This window comes from Zootoca vivipara, chromosome 12, assembly GCF_965207765.1.
Source record: "Zootoca vivipara chromosome 12, rZooViv2.hap1.1, whole genome shotgun sequence".
Lineage (NCBI taxonomy): Eukaryota > Metazoa > Chordata > Lepidosauria > Squamata > Lacertidae > Zootoca > Zootoca vivipara.
Genome location: NC_142595.1, coordinates 24,768,620 through 24,789,279, shown reverse-complemented (window position 1 = coordinate 24,789,279; position 20,660 = coordinate 24,768,620). Strand labels below are relative to the sequence as shown.

The following is a 20,660-nucleotide window of genomic DNA, read 5'->3' as shown; positions in this document are numbered from 1 at the left end:
TTATGAATTTTTGGTTTATGAACGCCGCGGACCCATCTGGAACGGATTAATTCATTTTCCATTACTTTCAATGGGAAAGTTTGCTTCAGTTTATGAACGCTTCAGTTTATGAACAGACTTCCGGAACCAATTACACCCATGCTTCAGTTCATGAACGCTTCAGTTTAAGTACTCTGCGGACCCGTCTGGAACGGATTAATCCACTTTCCATTACTTTCAATGGGAAAGTTTGCTTCAGTTTATGAACGCTTACTCCGCGGACCGTCTGGAACGGATTAATTCACTTTCCATTACTTTCAATGGGAATGTTCGCTTCAGTTTATGAACAGACTTCCGGAACCAATTGTGTTCATAAACCGAGGTACCACTGTATATTCTTGTGGAGTATCGCCCAGCCAGCTTTAAGGGAGACCGACTTAAACGTCAAACAACATATCACTGGTCCAAAAAAAAGGACTTGACATTAGGGAGAGTGTTTCCATTTCATTAATGGTGTGAAACATGGTGGCAACACTTCTCCAGGTTTGTCTCTTTGAAGCTCAGTCACTTTGCCAGAGTTTCGGGTGCTTGGTTGCGCCATCTCTTGTCAACTGCTGCTGTCTTACCAGGCAGAGCTGAGATTTCCAGTGATGACTTCTAGACAGCCTGTCGCAGTTTAAGGAAGGTTGGCAGGTAACCACTAGACCAGGGGGCAGCAACCTTTTTCAGCTGTGGGCCGGTCCACCATCCCTCAGACCATGTGGTGGCCTGGACTATTTTTTGGGGGGGGGGATGAATGAATTCCTATGCCCCACAAATAACCCAGAGATGCGTTTTAAATAAAAGCACACATTCTACTCAAGTAAAAACATCAGGCAGGCCCAACAAATATCCCAGAGATGTATTTTAAATAAAAGGAAACGTTCTACTCATGTAAAAACATGCTGATTCCTGTACCGTCTGTGGGCCAGATTGAGAAGGCGATTGGGCCGCATCCGGCCCATGGGCCTTAGGTTGCCTACCCTGGCAGTAGACAGATTGTCTGTGGCAAACAGGAATCTTCCTTAGAAGACCAAGTAGGAAATCATGAATGAAACACTTCCTCCTTCCCCACCCTTTCTTTTTTGGGGGACCACAAGTGACTAGCCAAGGGTGTGTGGAGGCAAACAGGCTGGCAAAACATCCGATAGGCTGGTGATTTTAATGACTTTATTTGCAAGAACTGTTTAGGGGTGGGCTGTGAGACCATCTTTGCAAACTTGGATTGTTTGCTGCGGGGTGATTTGTTGCATTGTGTTTCACCCCCAGTGCATTTACCATATTATTCTGTCTATAAGAGGCCCCCATGTATATTTTTTGAGGACTCAGATTTAAGAAAATGGGGGGGGAGATGTATCCATGTATAAGATGCCCCCTAATTTTTGACATTATTTTTAGGGGGGAAACCTAGTCTTATCCATGGAAAAATACGATAATTCTCTGTTCCTCTACAGTCCTGTGTTTGTCATTGCTGTACTTAGGGAAAGGACAGCAAAATGATTTTTCGAGAGGAAATGCTCCTGCCTTCCACCTAGCCTGCATATCTCTTTCGTGAAAGTTGAAATTGGAGGTACCTAATATTTTCTGTTCCCTGGATATTTGAAGCCAGAGATAGGCAAGGTGGGTCCTTCCAGATGTGATAGTGGACTGCAGCTCCCATCAACCACTGCCAGTGTGGCCAGTGATCAATGATGCTGAGAGTTGTAGTCCAGCAACATCTGGAGGGCACCACTTTGGGAATCTATGTTTTAGGGGAAATAGCTGATGCAAGCATCCTCTTTCACATCTCTGTATCCACGAAGGTCAGAAGCATTTCTTTAAAAACAAAGTTTTCTTCTTCTTCCAGGTTTGGAACCTGCAGGTGCCCTAGAGCATATCCAGAATAGATGTGTGTTCTTGCAGCTTCTGTTAATTTCACGTATGGGAAACGTTCTTAGTGGATCATGCCTTTCGACTGGGAAATGCCTACTTTTCACAGCTGTCAAGTTCTCCCTTTTTTAAAGGGAAATTCCTTTATGCTGAATAGGCTTCCTCGTGAGAAAAGGGAAAACTTGACAGCTATGACTTTTGCCTGCTCTTAGGGGGGTGGGGGGTGGGGTGGAGATGCCTGGAGTTACGGTCTTGCAAGCTTTTTTTCATTCAGTATTGGACTTGCTTTTTGGCCAGTATTTTAAAAAGCTTCACATCTCCTCTGGCAGAGCTGGAGTTTGGCAAAGGTATCCGGTCTCTTAAGTACTATTATGAATTGCCTTGCATGAGGGTTTCAGGGGAGTCAGCTTTCTTGGCAACTCCTCCTTGGTTGGAGTTCATCAGAACTCCATTCCTCTGCTTTGCCTCAAGCTGCTGCAACTCCCTTCCTTGGGCAGGCAGGTGCTGAAACCGGGTGCATTCCACTAGCATTAGACTGGCTTGTCTGTAATAGTTCCGACTGGTAATTGGATGTCATTGGGCTTGTGCTTCTGACAGGTATCGGCATTGTGTATCTAGGGTGAGTCACACCACTTCTTCCTGTATCTGCTTCGTCCGAAGTATGTCTGTGGTGACGTGGTGGCGGATGTTTCTGCCTGTCAATCAGCTTATGCAAAGCCTGCTATAGCACCGCCAGCTAATGCAGTGCTGTATTAAAACTGAACTGTTGTTCACTTTTCCAGGGTATAGGTTGGCCCGCACTTGGACGTGTCAGAAGCATCCTTGCACATTCTTATTCCCAGTTATAGGATAGGAACATGTCAAATTCTTTTAATCCCCCCCCCCAACCAGACTTGAAGTGCTTTCGATCCTGGGAATTTTCCAGGCTCACTTACTATAGTTGTGTTCATGAAATATATTCACCGAGGGACGGTTCTCATTATGAGTCAATCTGCTCTACAAATCGAAACCAGTTTTATATCACTTAAATGGTCACGGCTTCCTTCGGAGAACTGTCGGAACGGTCGATTTGGGAGAGTGTTGAGTATGTTGTTAAGAGACCTTCGGTCTCTTCACAAGACTATAGTTGCCTGGGTGTTTCCTTGGTTGGGAACTGTGGCAATTAAATGAGTTTCTTTCAAACCTGATTAAATTTGTAGTATACCTATGTTCAGAGTGTCACTTTTTAGGAGGCTATTTACCGTACTTTTCCATCTGTAAGATGCCCCCGTGCATAAGACGATCGCCAGCCCAATTGGCACAGCGTCAGCCAATCAACACCACCCATTGACGCAGCAACCAACCACACACACAATAGCTGCTAACAGACACAGCAGCAACCAATCAAACATCCACGCTATTCACTACCCATCTATAAGAAGACCCCAATTTTTTAGCATGATTTTTCAAGAAAAAAATATAGTCTTATACATGGAAAAGTACGGTACCTCTGTATGAGAAAGGGTTTTAAAAATAAATGAGAAATCTGGGTACCATAGCTAAAATGCTTTATATTGTACAGAGGTATGAGCACCCTTGACTTCTACCTGCCACTCTTTTCCTTTATCCTTCCATTTTGTTGGCTAGTTCCGTGGCTTATGCAAAAGATGGTAGAGAGCAGCTCAGAATGCCAGCAATGTTAAATGACAGCACAATATAAAAAGGTCCTTCCTTAATCTTATTCTGTGAACTGCCCTGAGACCTCTGGGTATAGGGCATAGTGATGTTAAATTTTCGAGAATATTCTCGATTAATGAGCATATTAGAGAATTTTAATTTAAAATAGGAGAACATTCATTTTAATGCATTAAAATGATATAATTAGTTATTATGCATGTTCATTCATGGGTAAACGTGTTTAGATGGCAACCAAAAACTGTACAGATACTTTTATTTAGTGGGGCAATGCATTGAATTCACATTTTTTTGCACCAAACTTGAAATTGAAAATTCAACGTGAATGATTCATGTTAATCACTAAGCCTGCCACTAACTTACACTACTTACACTGGCAGTATCACAGCTTGACTTTTTATTTACTAGATTTTTTAAATGTTGTAAAACTGGTTCTTACATTAGAATTTACAGTTTGTGGAGAATATTCTTCGGAGAATTTTCCAGCAGAGAATATTCTCACCTCACCTCACTAATAGGGCGGTATATAAATTCAATTAATAATAATAATAATCTCTGTTTATAATCCAGTAAAAAGTGGGGTGGCTTTTTGGGTGTGTGTGTGTGTGGAATACTTGAATTGTCATTTTTATTCTTAAACTGCATTTCACTTTTTCAGTTCAGGCAGATAATTTTGATTTACCTGTTGTCCTCCATGTGTGCCCCTATGTTGTCTTGAATTTGGTCTGTATTGCATGTGTGTCTCCTGGGTCTGCAGCTTCAAAGCTTGCTTGCAGCTACCTTCATTTCCCCTCGCCTTTAAAGCATTTTAGTTCTTATCTTGGTGTGTTAATTATTATGTAGTGGTGCTCCTGCTTCTATTGTGTTTATTTTCTCAACTGCCTTGCAGTCAGCTTGCATGAAATACTCTTTTTTAATCGGCTGAATAAAATACTTTCCTCAATGGCATTCTCTCGTGACAGCTACGGTAGCGAAGTGGGTATGAAACTGCAACAATGCCCACCAGGTTCCGTCACTGCCTCCTGCTATTTCATTTGCTGTTGTTTCTCCTTTGTAACAGTTTTCTGTTTCACCCCTGTCATTGCAGGTTTATGAGTGACCAAAAGTTCTTTTTACGCTGAGTCGGCAGGGAGTGGGGCAAAGATGCCAATACCTCCTCCCCCTCCCCCTGGACCACCCCCACCCCCAACTTTCAATCAGGTAGGTGGTCCTCCTGTCCCTGCATGCTTCCCTTCTGTCCCCATACAAAGAGCCCTGCTGAAAAGCATTCACAAGAACTACTCCTATGCTTAGCTTCCCTTTCTCCACTTAACCTGGTTGCCGATCTTCTCCTTTCAGGCTAACACAGACCCTCCAAAACTGAACAGGGATGAGCAGCGAGGGAGGGGAGCCTTGCTGCAAGACATCTGTAAAGGGGCCAAGTTGAAAAAGGTGACCCAAGTCAATGACCGGAGTGCACCCATCATTGAGAGTAAGCATGGGGTCTGGGGCAATTGCAATAAGATCTTTTGCTATCTAATTGGGAAAGTTCTCGGTGATCTCCCCCCCCCCCCCAATTTCCAGATGGTGCTCAGCCCTTCTGTTGAGCGTTCACTCTTAAAAGAATTCAGCATCAGGTATGGGAGGAAAAATGGCCTAGAATCTCTACGGACAGAGGCATCAGGTGAGGCAGGTGGGGAGGGAGAGGGCTGTGGCCCATAAGATTGCCCTTGGAGTGAGGCTTTTGCTTACATTTGTCTGTTGGATACGCTGTGTGCTTGATCTGGCTTTGTGCTGTATGAGGAGTTGGGGAAAGACAGAAGGGCCGGAAGGGGAAGACTCTTCCTCCCCGTGCACTGCCGCATGTGGCTGGGTTCACTCGCTTGAGTTACCTGGAGTCATTTGCTGGCATACGCCGTGAGTCATTCTCAGCCTGCCAGCCTATTTCCCCACTTAACTCCTGAGCAGAACCTCAGAACTGACTGCCCTGCTCAGGTCACTTCTCAGCAGGTACCTTCTGTGTTGAACTCACTCATAGCAAACTGGGTGGTCTGGATTGCATACCGTCGTGGAATCATAGAGTTGGAAATGATCATGAGAGTCATCTAGTCCAACCCCCTGCAATGCAGGACTCTTTTGCCCCATGTGGGACTCAAACCCACGTCCCTGAGATGAAGAGTCTCAGACTCTATGGACTGAGCTGTCAATAGCTCTCTCCCTTGATCTGTTGGGGGAAAGGCTCTGCAGTCAGTCCCTTTGTTTTGTGACTGAGGCCATCGTTCCCTCTGGCAGCGTAAAGCATAGAAGCCTCCTAGTTTGGCAGCATGAGTTCCTGCATGCCCCCCCCTCTGTATGCCAGCATAAGAAGAGCCTTGCTGGATCAGACCAAAGGTCTAATCCAGCATTCCCATTGTGGCCAGTTAGATGCCTCTGGGAAGCTCACAAGCAGCACTCTCCTGTCTGCATTTGTAGTTGCAAAAAATGTTCTCTTTGTTCTCTGAAGAAAGGCAGGAAACTACTTCCTAAACTGCACAGGTCCCAGTGGTGCAAACGCTTGAAATAAAGTTTTGCAGTTAGCAGTAAAATAGAACTGGCAGCTGCACACTTAAATCCTTGGAAACAGGTGTCTCTAAATCCTGGCGTGAAGGTAAATGCACAGCCTATGATGTATTTGTGCTTAGCTCTTTAGGCAGCAGCCGCTGTCTTGATACCCATGTGATCTTGAGCAGTAAAGTTATTGCCTTCTCTGCTTTCATACTGCCACTTCAGGAGGAGATGACTCCAATATCATTGGGTCTTTGCCTTGCCTACGTGCTGAGAAGCAGCATCTTGAGTAAAAGAATATGGTGGAAGCTGCCTATGTAAAGCCCAGAAGAGAAGAACCATGGCTCAGTGTAGTGTAGAGCAGAGTGTCTCTTTAGGGCATCTCTCGTGTACAGTAGAACCTCTCCTTACGACCTCGTCTACTTGGGCCTGATCCAAGTTGCGACCACGGTAAACCTGGAAGTAAATACCGGGTTTGCCGCAATCCGCGTATGCGCAAAAGGGGCTGCCACCATCTGCACATGCACACAACAGTGCTTCTACCAGCGACCCATGTTGCCTAAAGGACGGGCCACCAGAATGGATTATGGTGGTAAGTAGAGGTTCCACAGTACTTAGAAAGCCCCAGGGTCAATCCCTGGCACCTGCAGTTAGAGCTGAAGGGAATTCCTGCCTGAAACCCTGGAGGAAAGCACTGCCCAGCGCCATAGACAGAACTGAGCGGCTTGGATCTACGGTCTGTCTCAGAATAAGGTAGTTCCCTATGTTCCTAAGGCGATATTTTTTAAAAAATGTGTTTAGAAACTAAATAAATAATCCAGGGGCCTTTTTCTTCCAGAATCCAAGGGCAGTGGTGGCTACAACTCTGGCGCATCCCCTCTGCCACCAAAGGGCGGCCTCTTCCAGGGTGGTGTCCCCAAGCTTCGACCTGTCGGAGTAAAGGACAGTTCAGGTGAGGACCACAGAATATTCACAGACTGAATAAATAATGATTTGTGAAATACCAGACATTGAACCTTCTGTTTGAGTAATCAGGCACCCTAGCTCCTGAACTTGGTTTTGAGAGCAAGTCCACGCCTTATTGAAACGATCAGGAAAATTTATGTCGGCTTGTAGTGGCACTTAATGCCTGTGGAGCTGAGACTAGTGAGGCTTAATATCAAGGGTGGAAACCATGTCTCCTCCCCCATCTGTCTGCCTGTGTGTATTACCGGTGTATTACAAGACTGTATGCTTCTACGTGAACTTACTTGGACCTCTAGATCTTCTTCTGAGGTTCCCCTTTGGATACTCTGGCCATCTAAGGTGAAGCTGGTGGTGGCCAAGATAGGGTTTTTGAGGGTAGGGGTGAAGGGCACCCTGTCTATGGAATGCCTTCCCCAAAGAGACATGTTACCTCTGATAAGTTTCTGTTCTGAATTTTAAAATTGATCATTTGACTTGATTATTTAACCTGTTGGCTGCTGTGAAAATCCCTTGGGGTTGAACATTGTCACTCAGTTGCTGTCATTACACACACACACACACACACACACACACACACACACACACACACAGTGTGTGTGTGTGTGTGTGTGTCCCCTTCATATGACTACAATATAAAATAGTATTTAAAAAATGGAAAATAATTTTTAAAAACTGACCCAATGGAGAAAAGTATAAGCAAGTGAATAGGGTCTGGAAGAGATGATAGAAAATTACCAGCAAGGAGTCCTGCTGAATCTCTGCTGGAAGAGCATTCCACAGCAAGGGACCAGCCACACTTAACACCTGACTTGTAGTTGAAGCCAGTCGGGCTTCTGAAACATGGGGGGAAAGAGAGAGAAGTTAAGGGGCAACAAGGATCTTGAAAGCTGGGAATCCAGTGAGGAAAAGTTGCACTGGAAAGTAGGAGCCGCATGTGGACGTAGGGTTGGCCAAGGATAAAGTGCTGGAAGTGAGGACTTTCACAGTGCTTGGAGATGAGGGGTGGTTGGTGTGCTGTTGATGCCGGGAAGGCCAAGTGGGTTGAATAGGCAAGGGAATCAGAGGACCCTTGTTCAGGAAGCTGTAGATGTAGGAGGTTAATGGACAGAATAACAGAATTTTGCACCCCTAAATGAGTGAATTGTCCAAAGCTTTAACTGCCTGCCAGGATTACATTGGCAATCAAGAAGTCGCCCTTTTCTTTCCCCTGATTTCCCATCTATGTCCAGCAATTGAAATTTGACTTGCGTCGTTCATCCCTTCTGCTGTGGGAAACATTTGTGTCCAGACATCTGAACACCTCCTGGTCATTTAGAATATAGGCTCTGCATGAACAGTACATCACTGGCTGTGGTCTCAGTACAAGGACAAACGTCGTCAGTTTCCACTTAATTGGATGGTGGTTTTTGCCAAAAGGAGTTGGTTTATATTGGAAGGAGATGTTGATCTATTTCGCTTCTCTAATAAGCAACTCTGTGCTGGCTTTCCTTGGTTTCAGAAAGTCCCTCTGGGAAGCAGTCCCTCCAGGTCCCTGGGTCCAGATCAGCGGCTCCGCGGCCCCCAGTGTCTGCAACCAGCAGTCGGCCCCAAGATGACGCTGACCACAGCCGGGCTTCCCCTCCGGAACTTCCGCGCATGCAGAGACCTTCCTTGCCAGATCTCTCGCGGCCAAACACCGCCAGTGGCACCGGCATGAAACACAGCTCATCGGCTCCGCCGCCTCCGCCCCCGGGACGCCGAGCCAATGCACCCCCTGCCCCTCCTCCCATGCACAGCAGCAAAGCACCTTCCTACAACCGCGAAAAGCCCTTGCCACCAACGCCAGGACAGCGGCTCCCAGGGAGTCGGGATGGACCGCCGGCTCCTCCCCCTATCAAGCCGCCCCCTTCCCCAGTGAATATCCGAACGGGACCAAGCAGTCAGGGCCAGTCTCTGGCGCCCCCTCCTCCGCCTTACCGCCAACCCCCCGGTGTACCCAACGGCCCCGCCAGCCCCACCAACGAGTCCGCTCCCGAGCTTCCGCAGAGACACAATTCCTTGCATCGAAAGACACCCGGGCCTGGGAGGGGTATGGCTCCTCCCCCACCCCCTTCAGCCTCCCCTTCTTTACAGAGCAATCGGCCCCCACCTCCTGCCCGTGACCCTCCAAGCCGGGGCGCAGGTAAGAGCATCTCCTAGCCCTTGTTTATGAAAAACTGGAAGTGGTCTTGGTGTTGACAGCCTCTCGTTAATCTCTCAAGAGGAAAAAATGCCTTCTTGTCCGTAGTCTCTGATCTTGGTGCCAGGATGGGTATGCGGTGGGTTTAAGAAGGTTAGGAATGGGCTGGTATCATGCTCTGTAGCATAGCAACTACGAGCGAGCTGTGAATTAGGAAGTTTTCAGTTTGAACCATACCTTTGCCACAAACTTGCTAGGTGTCACCTGGCCAAGCCACAAATTCACAGTCTCAGTTGTCCCCAAAGGCACATTCTTCTTCCATTGTCTCCCAAGGCAGATCTATGCCAACAAAGAGTTGTCACTTCTCCTAAATCTGCAGGTGAAACATTTGAACGCTTGAAAGCGCTGTAGAAAGACAAGGATGATGATGTGGATGTGCAGTTTCCGTCGTTTTAAGTTGTGGCCAATTTTTGACCATAGGCCATGCTGGCTGCGGCTTGTGGGAGTTTTGAGACCAACTCAGCACCCAAAGGATCTGCTTCCCCATCCGCATCCCAGGCCTCTTGTGCAAAGGATACTGCCACCATAGCATGTTAATGATGCTTGGAAGACTAGAATATAAATTCAATTTTCACATGGAGAGTCTTTGCTACCAAGACATGTGGGATCAAATTTAGTTTTCTGTGTTGTGCAGAAGAGTATGCCTTGCCCTCGAAACAGATGACTTGCTAAAAAGGACCCCACAACTTCATAGTTATTAAAAAGCTGGTCATTAATGAGTAGATGCTCGTGCTTTTCGGAACAGCGACAATAAAAAGCAGGTATTACATTCGTGCCCAACTAATAAGCCAACCCGTTTAGTGTGGCGTGTTTGTGGCTGTGGAGCATGATCATCTGAGCAGCCTATTTTGTGCCCAGATCATGACTCCCCATGGCAACTGCAAACCCTCCAAAAAGAAGCAGAGAGGACAGTTGGTGCAGGCACGTCGTGATCAGAATGCAGCCATTTTACGGTCACTTCAGCATGCGCACAATACTCACCAAGGGCTTGGTAGCCTACAACTCGCCATGCTAAGGGCCACATAGGTGAATTAGCCTCTTCAGTAAGTAAGAAAATTCCTTAACGGAGTTGGGATATCAGGGGGGGGGGAACCCCCCAGAATCCTATATAGCAGGTGCAAGAAAAGGACAAGGCTGTCAAGGGCCTGCAGAGCCAATGATGTTGATGGAAGGCCTAGGGCTGTTTGCTTGGCTACCTAGGGAACTCTGCTTTTCCCTTTTGTTTTGGCTACTAAGCTAGCTCATGAAATCGTGACCTGGGAAATTTCCATTGCAGCCCCTCCACCGCCGCCACCCATGATCCGAAATGGCGGTAGAGATGCGCCTCCGCCTCCCCCACCCTACAGAATGCACGGGACGCCAGACCCTACGAGCCGTGGGAAACCCCCACCCCCACCCACCAGAACGCCAGTTGGACCTCCTCCCCCTCCCCCACCCATGAGAAATGGACACCGGGACTCTATTTCCACTGTCAGGTCTTTCTTAGGAGGTGAGTGGAAAGAACTTGCTGTTACCTTAAATTATAGGTGTCAGGTGCATTTAAGTTGGCTTTGAGACATGCGCTGGATTCAAAGGAAAACCAGCCTGCCCAGAATTACGATACTTCTGCTGGTTTGGCTGGTATCGGTTAACTACAATGGCTATTAAAAAAATACTGTGATCAGCCAATAAGAAGTGTGTGTGTGTTGGGGATGAAACTTCAGTCGTACAAGCTTAGGAAGTAGCTCTAAAATGAAAGACACTGGCATAGACGTGTTAGCATAGACTGCCAAGTCATACTATGGCTTGGCATGAATGAGTGACCCTGTGGGTTCCCAGATAAGAGATTGCTGTAGTTTTGCCCTTCCTTTCTTCCTGCTGATGCTGCACTGCTGTGAGCTGAGCCATGGTTTCCCCAATGCTATGTCCAAATTTGGGTTCATGGCTTTTCTTGCTCTAGACAAACTCGTCCAGCCACAGAACAAACATTGCCAACATCTCATGGTTGGTCTGAAGCAAAATACACCAAATGTCTGAAGCTAAGCCAAACTGTGGCTTCACTTCTAGCAACCCCAAAAAGGAGGTGCAAAGTTCTATGGGAACTTCCTCATTATCCTTCGTTGGGTTTGGCTTAGCATTTGTGCAGATGGAATCGCTCTCTCCCTTTTGGTGTTGACAGCTTGTTAAGCATCTGATGCTTTGAATTATATATTCACTGGATGTTTTTATTTATAGTCTGTACTGGTTTATTTTAGGTACATTTCATTTTGTATAGAATGCCCAAACTGCTACTTGGAGAAGCAGTGACACAAACTATATATATAGATAGATAGATCTATAGGAATGTTGAAATGTTGACACTCATGCCCATTCTGACACTGCACAAAGCTCTTATTACCAGGTGACTCTGACTTCCTGGTGGATTCTGCCCCCAGTCTGTCATCTGCATATAATGGTGACCAAAATTTGGCACCTGGAGAGAACTTTCAGGGTGGGGCTGCTTCAAGTTTTGCCATTTTAGCCATGGTTCCAGCCTCAGGGCTTTATGGATGCAAAAAGTAGGGCAGTGGGAATCCTTCAGACCAGAAATGGTTTTCAGGCCTTATTTTCCTCCTTTTCTGCAGATGACTTTGAATCTAAATACTCCTTTCATCCAGTGGAAGATTTCCCAGCGCCAGAAGAGTTCAAGCACTTCCAGAAGATTTATCCCAGCAAAACGAATAGAGGTGAGCACTGATTTGGCTCACATCTGCTTATTGGTCTCCCAGGTATCTGGCTGATTGTTCATAAAGCAAACTATTTTCAGCTCCGTGCTTGAAAATTTGGCAAGTTGTTATAAGCAATTTAATTCCATGGGGCTGAGAATATGGCTTGCCAGCATTACGAGTGAGATTATTTTATTTAAAATCATCAACAATTCCTTCATTCTGCTTCTGGACCTTTTCAAATTATGCAAACTATGCAGTCTTGCATACATTTAATGCTGGTTCTGATTTAGACTTGTCCAAGTTCATTGTGCTTTTGTGAGGAAGAGGGAATGCAGGAGGTAGCTACAAGGACGCAGGAGCAGCTGCAGAGGCAGACTGGCTGGGGAGCCCCGGGGGTGGGAACATGATGACTCACTGCTCTTCATGGCAAAGGATTTGCTGGAATGGGCTGAACAAGATGCAGAAGCCCAGCTACCTGGAAAACATGAGAACGAGGTGCAAGTTTGAAGTGGCACAACAGGTTAGCTTGTCTGGCTGTTAATCGATTGGTGGTTTGAGCCCACCCAGGGATGGCTGTGGGCAGGATTCCTTCACTGCAGGGGGTTGGACTCGATGTCCTTTGGGGTCCCTTCCAACTCCAGAATTCTATGATTCAATATGATTCAGTTTTAATTTTTTTTTCTCTCGGCGTAACTCAAATCTGCATCATGCAATGGTGGGGAACTGAATTTGGCTAGCGCGGCAAATTATTATCTTCCCCCATCCCACGTGGACCAAGTTTTATAGATTGACAGATCCACCCACCTGTAAGTCACCTGATGTCACAGTGGTGCCAGGTCATCCTTTTTTCACACAACAGGTCTTACAAAGCACTTTACAAGGGATTTCAAAACACTTGACTGTCAGCTGATAGCCTGGCCTTGCTGAGCACTTTGTATGGGGCTTTGCAATCCCAGCTGATCAGTAGTGCCTGCAAAGCCCCCTTCAGCTGAGCTAGGTTATTACTTGCCCTGCACTTGATGTCATATGATGTCAGGTGTAGGGCAGGTGGATGCAGCTTGGCAAAAAAAAGCCTCCTGGGCCAAACAAAAAGCCTCCTGGGAGGCTTGGTGGGTCTAATGAGGTCTGCACCTGGAAGTTCCTCGGCCCTGGCAAAATGACTACCTAGGGATAGTGATAGCAGTGTGGAAACTTCATATGGATTATTGGGAGGTTATTGATTTTGTTTTGTTTTGTTTTGTGTTTTGTATCTGATTTTCTATTGTGAACTATCCTGGTTCTCATTTTCTGTTGTAAACCATCCTGGGATCTTTGGATGAAGGGTGGTATACTTACTACTACTACTACTACTACTACTAATATTACTAATAATAGTAATAAATATCTCTTTTGCTTTGTGATCAGCATCTTTGTAGAGCCTAACTTCTTATGGTGATGCATCTGTGGCATTAACGGTCTTATTTCTTTTTCAGCTACACGTGGGGCCCCTCCTCTGCCTCCCATCCCAAGGTGAAAAACAGCAGCTGGGCATGGTTCCACAGCACCAAAAAAAATGGACCTGTGTTCTCTGATTTTCCCCTCCCTTCCTCTCCCTCAGAAACCTGCATGAAAAATACATTCCTGCTGTTGATTCCCCCAACCCCCAAACTGTTTCAAGAACCCGGACAAACCTACCATTACTCACTTCCATCTATGCATTTCACACCTGGACTTAAAAGGACGTCTCTTGGCACAGCTGGGTGAGAACCCTTTCCTGCAGATCTGTGTGGGTCTCCCCAGTTCATAAACAACTACTGTTCAAGATCAAGGGTCCAGTGGATATTTCCCGGAAACGCAAGCCAAACAGGACCGTTTTGGATCTCTGGGCCAGTGTGAAGCAACTGATCTTTGCCTAGCTTAGGGGAGGGAAATGCCTGCGAAATGGGGAATTCTGGTTTTTTTTTCTTTTTAAGAGGTGAGCATTAGAAGGACTGAAATAGCTATTCCATTTTTGAATGCAGACACTACATACTAACGCGTTAAAATTGTGGTTAACTTGAAGAGAGGAGGGGAGGAAATCAGTATAAACAGCATCGCTTGGAGCAAATTCTATATGAGGAAAGCTATACAAATGTAGCAGCATCCATGGTAGCACAAGTGAAATTCAGGGTGCAATTTACACTCCATCGCTGCAGCGCTCCTTGTCCTGCAGATCTGAAGATGTCCTCTTTCCCTTGAGTGTCGGCTGCTAGCAATCCAGTACAAGCCCCTGTGACTCCTAATCATGCCGATTATAATCTGTCGGCCGCTACTGACACATGTATGGCATTGCCATGGGCGCAAATGTCGCGGCCATGCAGGGCAGAGTGCACTTTAGGCCCCAAGTTGTTGTTGTTGTTTGTTGTTCAGACTGTGACATTGACTGTCTTGCCTCTTCAGAAAGATCACTTCCTACTGTTTCCACGAATGAAGTCACGGCCCCATCTTGTCTCCTCCAGCCATGGGTAGCTTTGAGAAGGAGTTGCCCTATGTATTAATGCCCTCTGGCAGCAGGCGTGTTTTTGGGGTTTACCATTGTGCTGAGGGTTGAGTGGGTCCCGGCTGCCTGCCCACCCTGAGGCACCGGAAGGAAGTCAGATGGGGAAGCATTCAGCTCTGGTTATGAGTGGTATCCTATTCCAAGCAGCGGCCCCCAGCCAGTGTGTGCAAATGCAAATGCTTAAACGGTAAATTGATTGCTCCTAACTCGGAGTTGATCGTTGTGACGGTTAATAACCGACTCCAGCAAAGTAGCTACTATGGTTGGGGGTGACTAGAGAGCCCCCTTCACGCAGTATATTTTGTACACAGAATATCATGTTCTCGGTGCTTCTTGCACATGAGGAGGAGGAGAGTTGCCATCTGTGCACATGACCATTGGGTGCTTGTTGCTCCTCCTGTGGAAGTGTCGCCTGTGCAATCTAGGTGTCTTGGTTGTAGCACGGAAAACCTGGCCTGCCATCGGAGGGAGATCTCATAGTGCTTGTCTTGGGGCTTGAGGTCAGAGCAGTGGCATTCTCATTTGCCTTTTTACCAGTAAGCAAGAAATACACTCCATTTGTAGATTGCACATGTTCTTCTTGGTGTGGCTTTGTCTCCATGCGTAGTGGCCTGTTCGGAAATCACTGCTACACTGCTTCCCAGAAGTAGATGCATCCCGTTCTGTGCTGAACACTATTGATCCTGAAACAGGCAGAATTCCTGTCATCTTCTTGGCCCCTGCTCTTGTTTATACTTGATGCAGATGGTTATAACATCAGACCTAGCTAGCTAGCTGGTTGGTTGATATTTTTTTTGCCTTACACAGTACTTCTGTCATGTGATTGGTACCAGATTTGTTATAATTATTGTGTATATTTACTCTTGAATAACTTGCGGGTTGGGAAATACGTGTTATAATCATAAATATTGATCTATTTTGTATGTTGTAAAAAGTTTGTAATATAGGATCAAGGTAGGCTTGCTGGCCATACACTACAAAAGCTCCCTCACCTTCTACTTAATCTTTTTTTTTTTTAATGATGATGGAAATTCATCCACTTTTATGTTAATGACCAGGCAGTCCCTCATGTTGAGGGCTAATGCTTGGTTGGAGGAATTTCTTTTTTCTTCTGGAGGAAAATTAAGTCTTACCCAGCATAGCTTGCTGGGGAGAGAAGTTAAATGCACTGTGCATTTTTGATGTGTGTGTTTAATTTTTATTAAAGATTATGTTCCCTATAATGTTAGCTTCCCGTAGATAAATCCTTTGTGAAGCAACTGTGAAGGGGGTTCCTAAGTTTAAAATGGCAGTGGAATTAAAACTTCTTAAATGAGGCACCTATGTTATACTTGCACGTTCTGGGCCAAAGCACTGCTTTCTTCCTCCTTCCTTTTTTTCCATGTTAGGTCTGTTTTTATTGCCTTGGGGGGACAGGACGGGTTGGGGTTGGGATGGCTTTGCATTTCCTTATTGACCAGGTGTGTTTGTACAAGGGGAAACTGGCACACAGAGAGACATTTTCCTATTTCACCCTGTCCTAAAACCTCGGACCAGGTTTATATAGCATTTTAAAAACCACAAATGTGAAACTCGCATCACCCACTACCAAGATGAAAACCTCAAATTTGCTCTCCCAACTCCTAGACTCTGCCAAAAAGTATTTGAGTTTTGCTGAAGGTGGCAGGCATACTTTATGCCTGGAGACCCTTAGCAGTTTTGTTTTTAGCAAAATCAAGCAATGAAGTTTCTTTCCCCTGGGCTTTACCATTTCAGGCTGCTGATGAAGGAATCACATAATTGAATACAATTCCTTATAGAAAAAGTTTATGTATGTTAAAAACCATGCTCAGCCCGGTCATCTTCTGGCATGGGTTTTTTGTTTGTTTGTTTGTTTTCAAATAGAGGACCAAAGCGTGTCTCTTTATGTATACATCTTGAAGAACAGTCCAGGATAAGCTTTTATTGTTCCGAATATTTCCTTCTCAGAACAAAGATTCAGGAATGGTGATCAAGATACCAGTTTTGATTTCATTTCCACAGCTGTCCCTATTGATACCGCCCCCCCCCCAGGATTAGCTGCAAGAAAATGCATAGCGGCCTGATTCGCACATCATATTAAACCATAGACTGTGGTTTAATGTGAATATGCAATGTGCTACCAGGCCCTGCTGAAATTGTGGGTGGTTTGCTCCTGCACTCCTGGTGTTGCTATGGCTTACCATTACGTCGAAACCCACGGCCATGCTTTGTTTTACTCCAAACCACCAACGATTGGTAATCAAGGTTTGTTCTCGGCTAACCGCTTGTGGGGTGGGGAGAGAAACCACGAGCCTGGGTTCAGACATAACACTAAGCCATCATTTAAACCGTGATTTTAACTATGGCTTAATATGGAAAATATGGACAAGACCAATCTTAAGAGCTTAATGCAGGTTGCAGCTTTTAGGTCTCATCTGTCTGGTTTCTTGAAACAGTTGCCTTACAGATTTGGATGCTGGGTTGATAGCGCATAGCAGCACAATGCAGGCACGCAGGAGCCTCTATGTTGTGAAGCTGTGAAAGACACACATGCTGCCAAGAATAACTGCACCATATTGGAGATGCAAATTCAGAGGACTGGCTGCCTGCAGCTCTGAATCAGTAGTACTGTGTGTGCCATTATTCCATGGAAGTGCAGGAGATGCTCACATGCCCTGGTGCAGAACTCTCTTTTCTGAGAATGGACCTGGACCATTTTTTGGGAGTAAAAAATGGTTCTAGTCCTTTGTAGCCAACAAGAGGTGTTTGAAAATGTGTGGGCAGTGCCTAGTGGAATATTAACCAGTGGAACAGCTGGAGAAGCTTACTGGTGGTCAAGGGAAAGAGAAGCCTTCGTTGTTCTGTGTGGTTCATTGACACTAACACATGACTAGCAGCATTAGAAATGGAAAACGGGGCAGAAACAGAATCACACAAATTGGCTTAATTTGTATAATAGGTTGTAGAATTCCACATTTCTTGGTATAGGATTTGAGTTATCTTGGCTCAGTTCTTGTGTGTGCAGAGAACACCCAGCCCTTCTCTTACTAGTCTTCCATTGTAAATGAAGTGTGAAACTGCATGAGTGTGCCAGGGCAGAGGCTGTTGTGGATGGTGCAACACGCCCATTGTTGAATAGAAAGATTTCAGAGTTTCACTCACTGTGCCTTATCCTCAGGTGGCTCCCATTGGGGGTTTGTGTGTGTGGGATATTGGTCAATCTTTAGTCTCTTGCAAGCTTATATGCACTCTGTATCCTATGTTAAGCTTTGGTTCAACAGTATCATTACTGTTAAGTGAAGAAACACTACTGAGAGCCACTTCTTGTGGTTTCAATAACGAGAATTTTGGTCTCTTGCACTGTTACTTTGCTTCAAGTCTACCCTTTGCCTTTAAGATAAAACTGTCCTTTCGTTTGCCCCATGTCCTTTGCTTTGCTTTTGTAAAGGTTTCGAAAAGCTTCATCCAGACTGCTTGCAAGTGAAGAATCCCAGGATTCTTGAGTCGTTTGCTGTGAGCAGAATCATGTGGGGCATCTTTCATCGTTAGGGTTATAACATTCTTACACAATTTGCTTATCCCATTACAAGATAAGGAACTGTGAGAACTTTTAAGATGTTCTTGATGTGGCATTTGGAGAAACCCTTGGTGTTTTTAAAAACCTTTGGTTTGGTGTTTGTTTTTTTGCCGTTAAAATGGTCAGAATGCTTTGAGAGAGTCTTAAATTCCATGAACTGTGAGCTATCACAATAAGCACAGACGGTTTTGGTATTCTTGTATGAATGGAGTACGTGATCAGTTTTTATACTAAGCATCCCTCTTCCTGAATTTATTTCCTAATGGGAGCTTCAAAGAGCAATTCCTGCCAGTTTCCTCTTAAGGCTTATTTGCAGAGGGGCAGTAGTTTAAGATCTGAGTTAGCAGCAGCAGCAGCTGTATGCCCCTGTTTCACAAAACTGCTGGTAGAGGGCTTGTGAGAAGGGTTAGTGCAGGCATCCCCAAACTGCGGCCCTCCAGAAGTTTTGGCTTACAACTCCCATGATCCCTAGCTAACAGGACCAGTGGTCGGGGAAGATGCGAATTGTAGTCCAGAACATCTGTAGGGCCGAAGTTTGGGGATGCCTGGGTTAGTGAATAACTGTGCTACGAAACTTACATCGAGACTTCCAGTACAGCACAGTATCCTGCCCACTCTGCAGAGCATGTTTGTTTTCGAAGTCAGCTACTCTCCCTCCTAAATCCATATCATTCATCATACAGTAATCCTATCTTTGTTTTTAATGAGGAAATGACTAGTCCTCGTCATTTCCGTAGAGATGAGGGTTTAACACATGAAGGTGGTATCTGCTGAAGCCTCTTGAGAGGCTGGTTGAAGAGAGGGTGGAGGGATTTTACTCTTGCTCCCAACCTACTATGTTTGATAGTGCCTCCTTCTCTTTTACTATTTCAATACTTTGCAAGACACTGTACCTGACCCACAGTAAGTGGTGCTGTCTTTACTAAAATTGTAACTGCGTCTGCTGATGCAGAATTGAGTCTGTGTCCATGATCTAATAAATTAATTAAATACAAACAGTGTTTTATATAATTTGTTCTCTGCCTGAAAGATGCATATTGCTAATTGAACGTGTAGAGCATGAGTAAGCACAATGAAGCTTTTTAAAAAAAATACTGATAATCTTTATCTGTGGACTCAAGGCTACTTGAAATTTCACAAATATCTGACTAAAACCCTTCAGAATTTCCAAGCACTATGTTAGATATGGGTGCCTTGAAAGAAGCAAAGGAAGGGAAACAAACATATTTGCTTCCCATTCACTGACACCTAGCCCTTTTCTCCCACAGGTCAAGGTTCTGATTCCCACCCAGTGATCTAGTCTCTCAGGTTATCCTACCTCACAGGGTTGCTTTGAGGATAAAATAGGGAGGGATGAGAACCTTATACACCACCTTGAGTTCACTGAAAAAAAGGTGGATATAAATAACAAAAATGCATGTATTTATTACATGGTACACCCCATTCTAGTTCCATGCTCTCTCTCTCTCTCTCTCTCACACACACACACACACACAACCTGCTTGAAATGTGAGACTGTGAACAGAAAGACCCCAAGGCCTCAAAAGCATACCTAGGGGTTGGTGAAACCGTCCATGCTGAGCTGAGGGCGTAAAAATCATCTGTCAGACTCTGGAATTTATTATGTATACGTGTGTGGCAACGCAACAGCGCTACAGTGATGGAGATCAAACATGGGAGACGCTTCCCATCCTCACACCGTGGCCCAAAGTGGTGCAAACTTTTCACCCTTCTCAACCTCACTCAGGAAGCTTTGAGTACTTGGGTTGCGTAAAATGTAGTAAATTCTAATGTGGCTATAGTGGTATTTTTGTGGGGTGGGTTGCCGATACAATTCCTTGTTAAGGGCACGAGGGATCCCAGGTGTGCCTCTGCAAGACCTGGACTGCGCCCTTTCTTTCAATAAATTGATTGAAGCAGCGGTGTAAGATTGTTTAGGGCTCATTCACCAAGCTGCTTTCCTGACTTGATTGGATGTAAAAGGGCTACTGTGAGGGGAGAAAGGATTGGAAGCAGCTCAGTAAGGAGATGGAACCAGGGTGATGGTGCCTGTCTCAATTCCTTCTGCTCCTCTTCTTAGGTGGCCCTCAATTATGTTACTGCAATTGAAATACAAAGCAACTGTTAATCCACCTTTATAGTGTATTCTAGTCAGTGCTATGCAGCACATAGAAATGTATTCCTATCCCTCATTTGGGGAAAACCTTTCATGTGCCTCACCGGCCACAGAAGAGGGCTTAGTAGTCTATCTTTAAAAGTGTGTTATTTCCTTTGCTCTTCCATAAGCCGTGGAATTCAAGAAAGCCGCAGCCACGGAATTTAGTGTGCGTCTGCTTCCCCAGCCTGCAAAAACAAAAACGCCGCTCACGTATTTCCGGACAACATATCCCAGCGTACTTCTCCCAACATCTCGCTTCGATTTTGCAGCAATGCTTTCTGGGGATTGGAGTCCGCTGATGGGGCAAACGAGAGCTTTGAGGGCGGGGGAGAGAAAAGGCTTTATCAGAAGAAGCCGCCTGAGTCTTAACTGTGGAACTTGGCGGCTTTGGAAGCCCCGCCCAGAGCGCGAGATGAACGTTCCAAAATGAAACCGGAAGTTGGATCCCCTGT

At 45.5% G+C, this 20,660-nt stretch overlaps 1 protein-coding gene across 2 annotated transcripts in view; it reads left to right on the top strand.

Moving 5' to 3' along the window:
- WIPF2 (WAS/WASL interacting protein family member 2) overlaps window positions 1–19,046 on the top strand; it is a 30,184-nt gene extending 11,138 nt beyond the window's left edge. For both annotated transcript variants that reach the window (XM_035137044.3, XM_088656096.1), the window contains exons 2-8: window positions 4,649–4,761; window positions 4,900–5,032; window positions 6,923–7,036; window positions 8,549–9,211; window positions 10,545–10,757; window positions 11,872–11,973; window positions 13,428–19,046. In XM_035137044.3, the coding sequence (XP_034992935.1) occupies window positions 4,705–4,761; window positions 4,900–5,032; window positions 6,923–7,036; window positions 8,549–9,211; window positions 10,545–10,757; window positions 11,872–11,973; window positions 13,428–13,468 (1,323 nt within the window). In that variant the 5' untranslated portion in view covers window positions 4,649–4,704 and the 3' untranslated portion in view covers window positions 13,469–19,046. The remainder of the gene's footprint in view (window positions 1–4,648; window positions 4,762–4,899; window positions 5,033–6,922; window positions 7,037–8,548; window positions 9,212–10,544; window positions 10,758–11,871; window positions 11,974–13,427) is intronic.
- The last annotated feature ends 1,614 nt before the right edge of the window (window positions 19,047–20,660 follow it).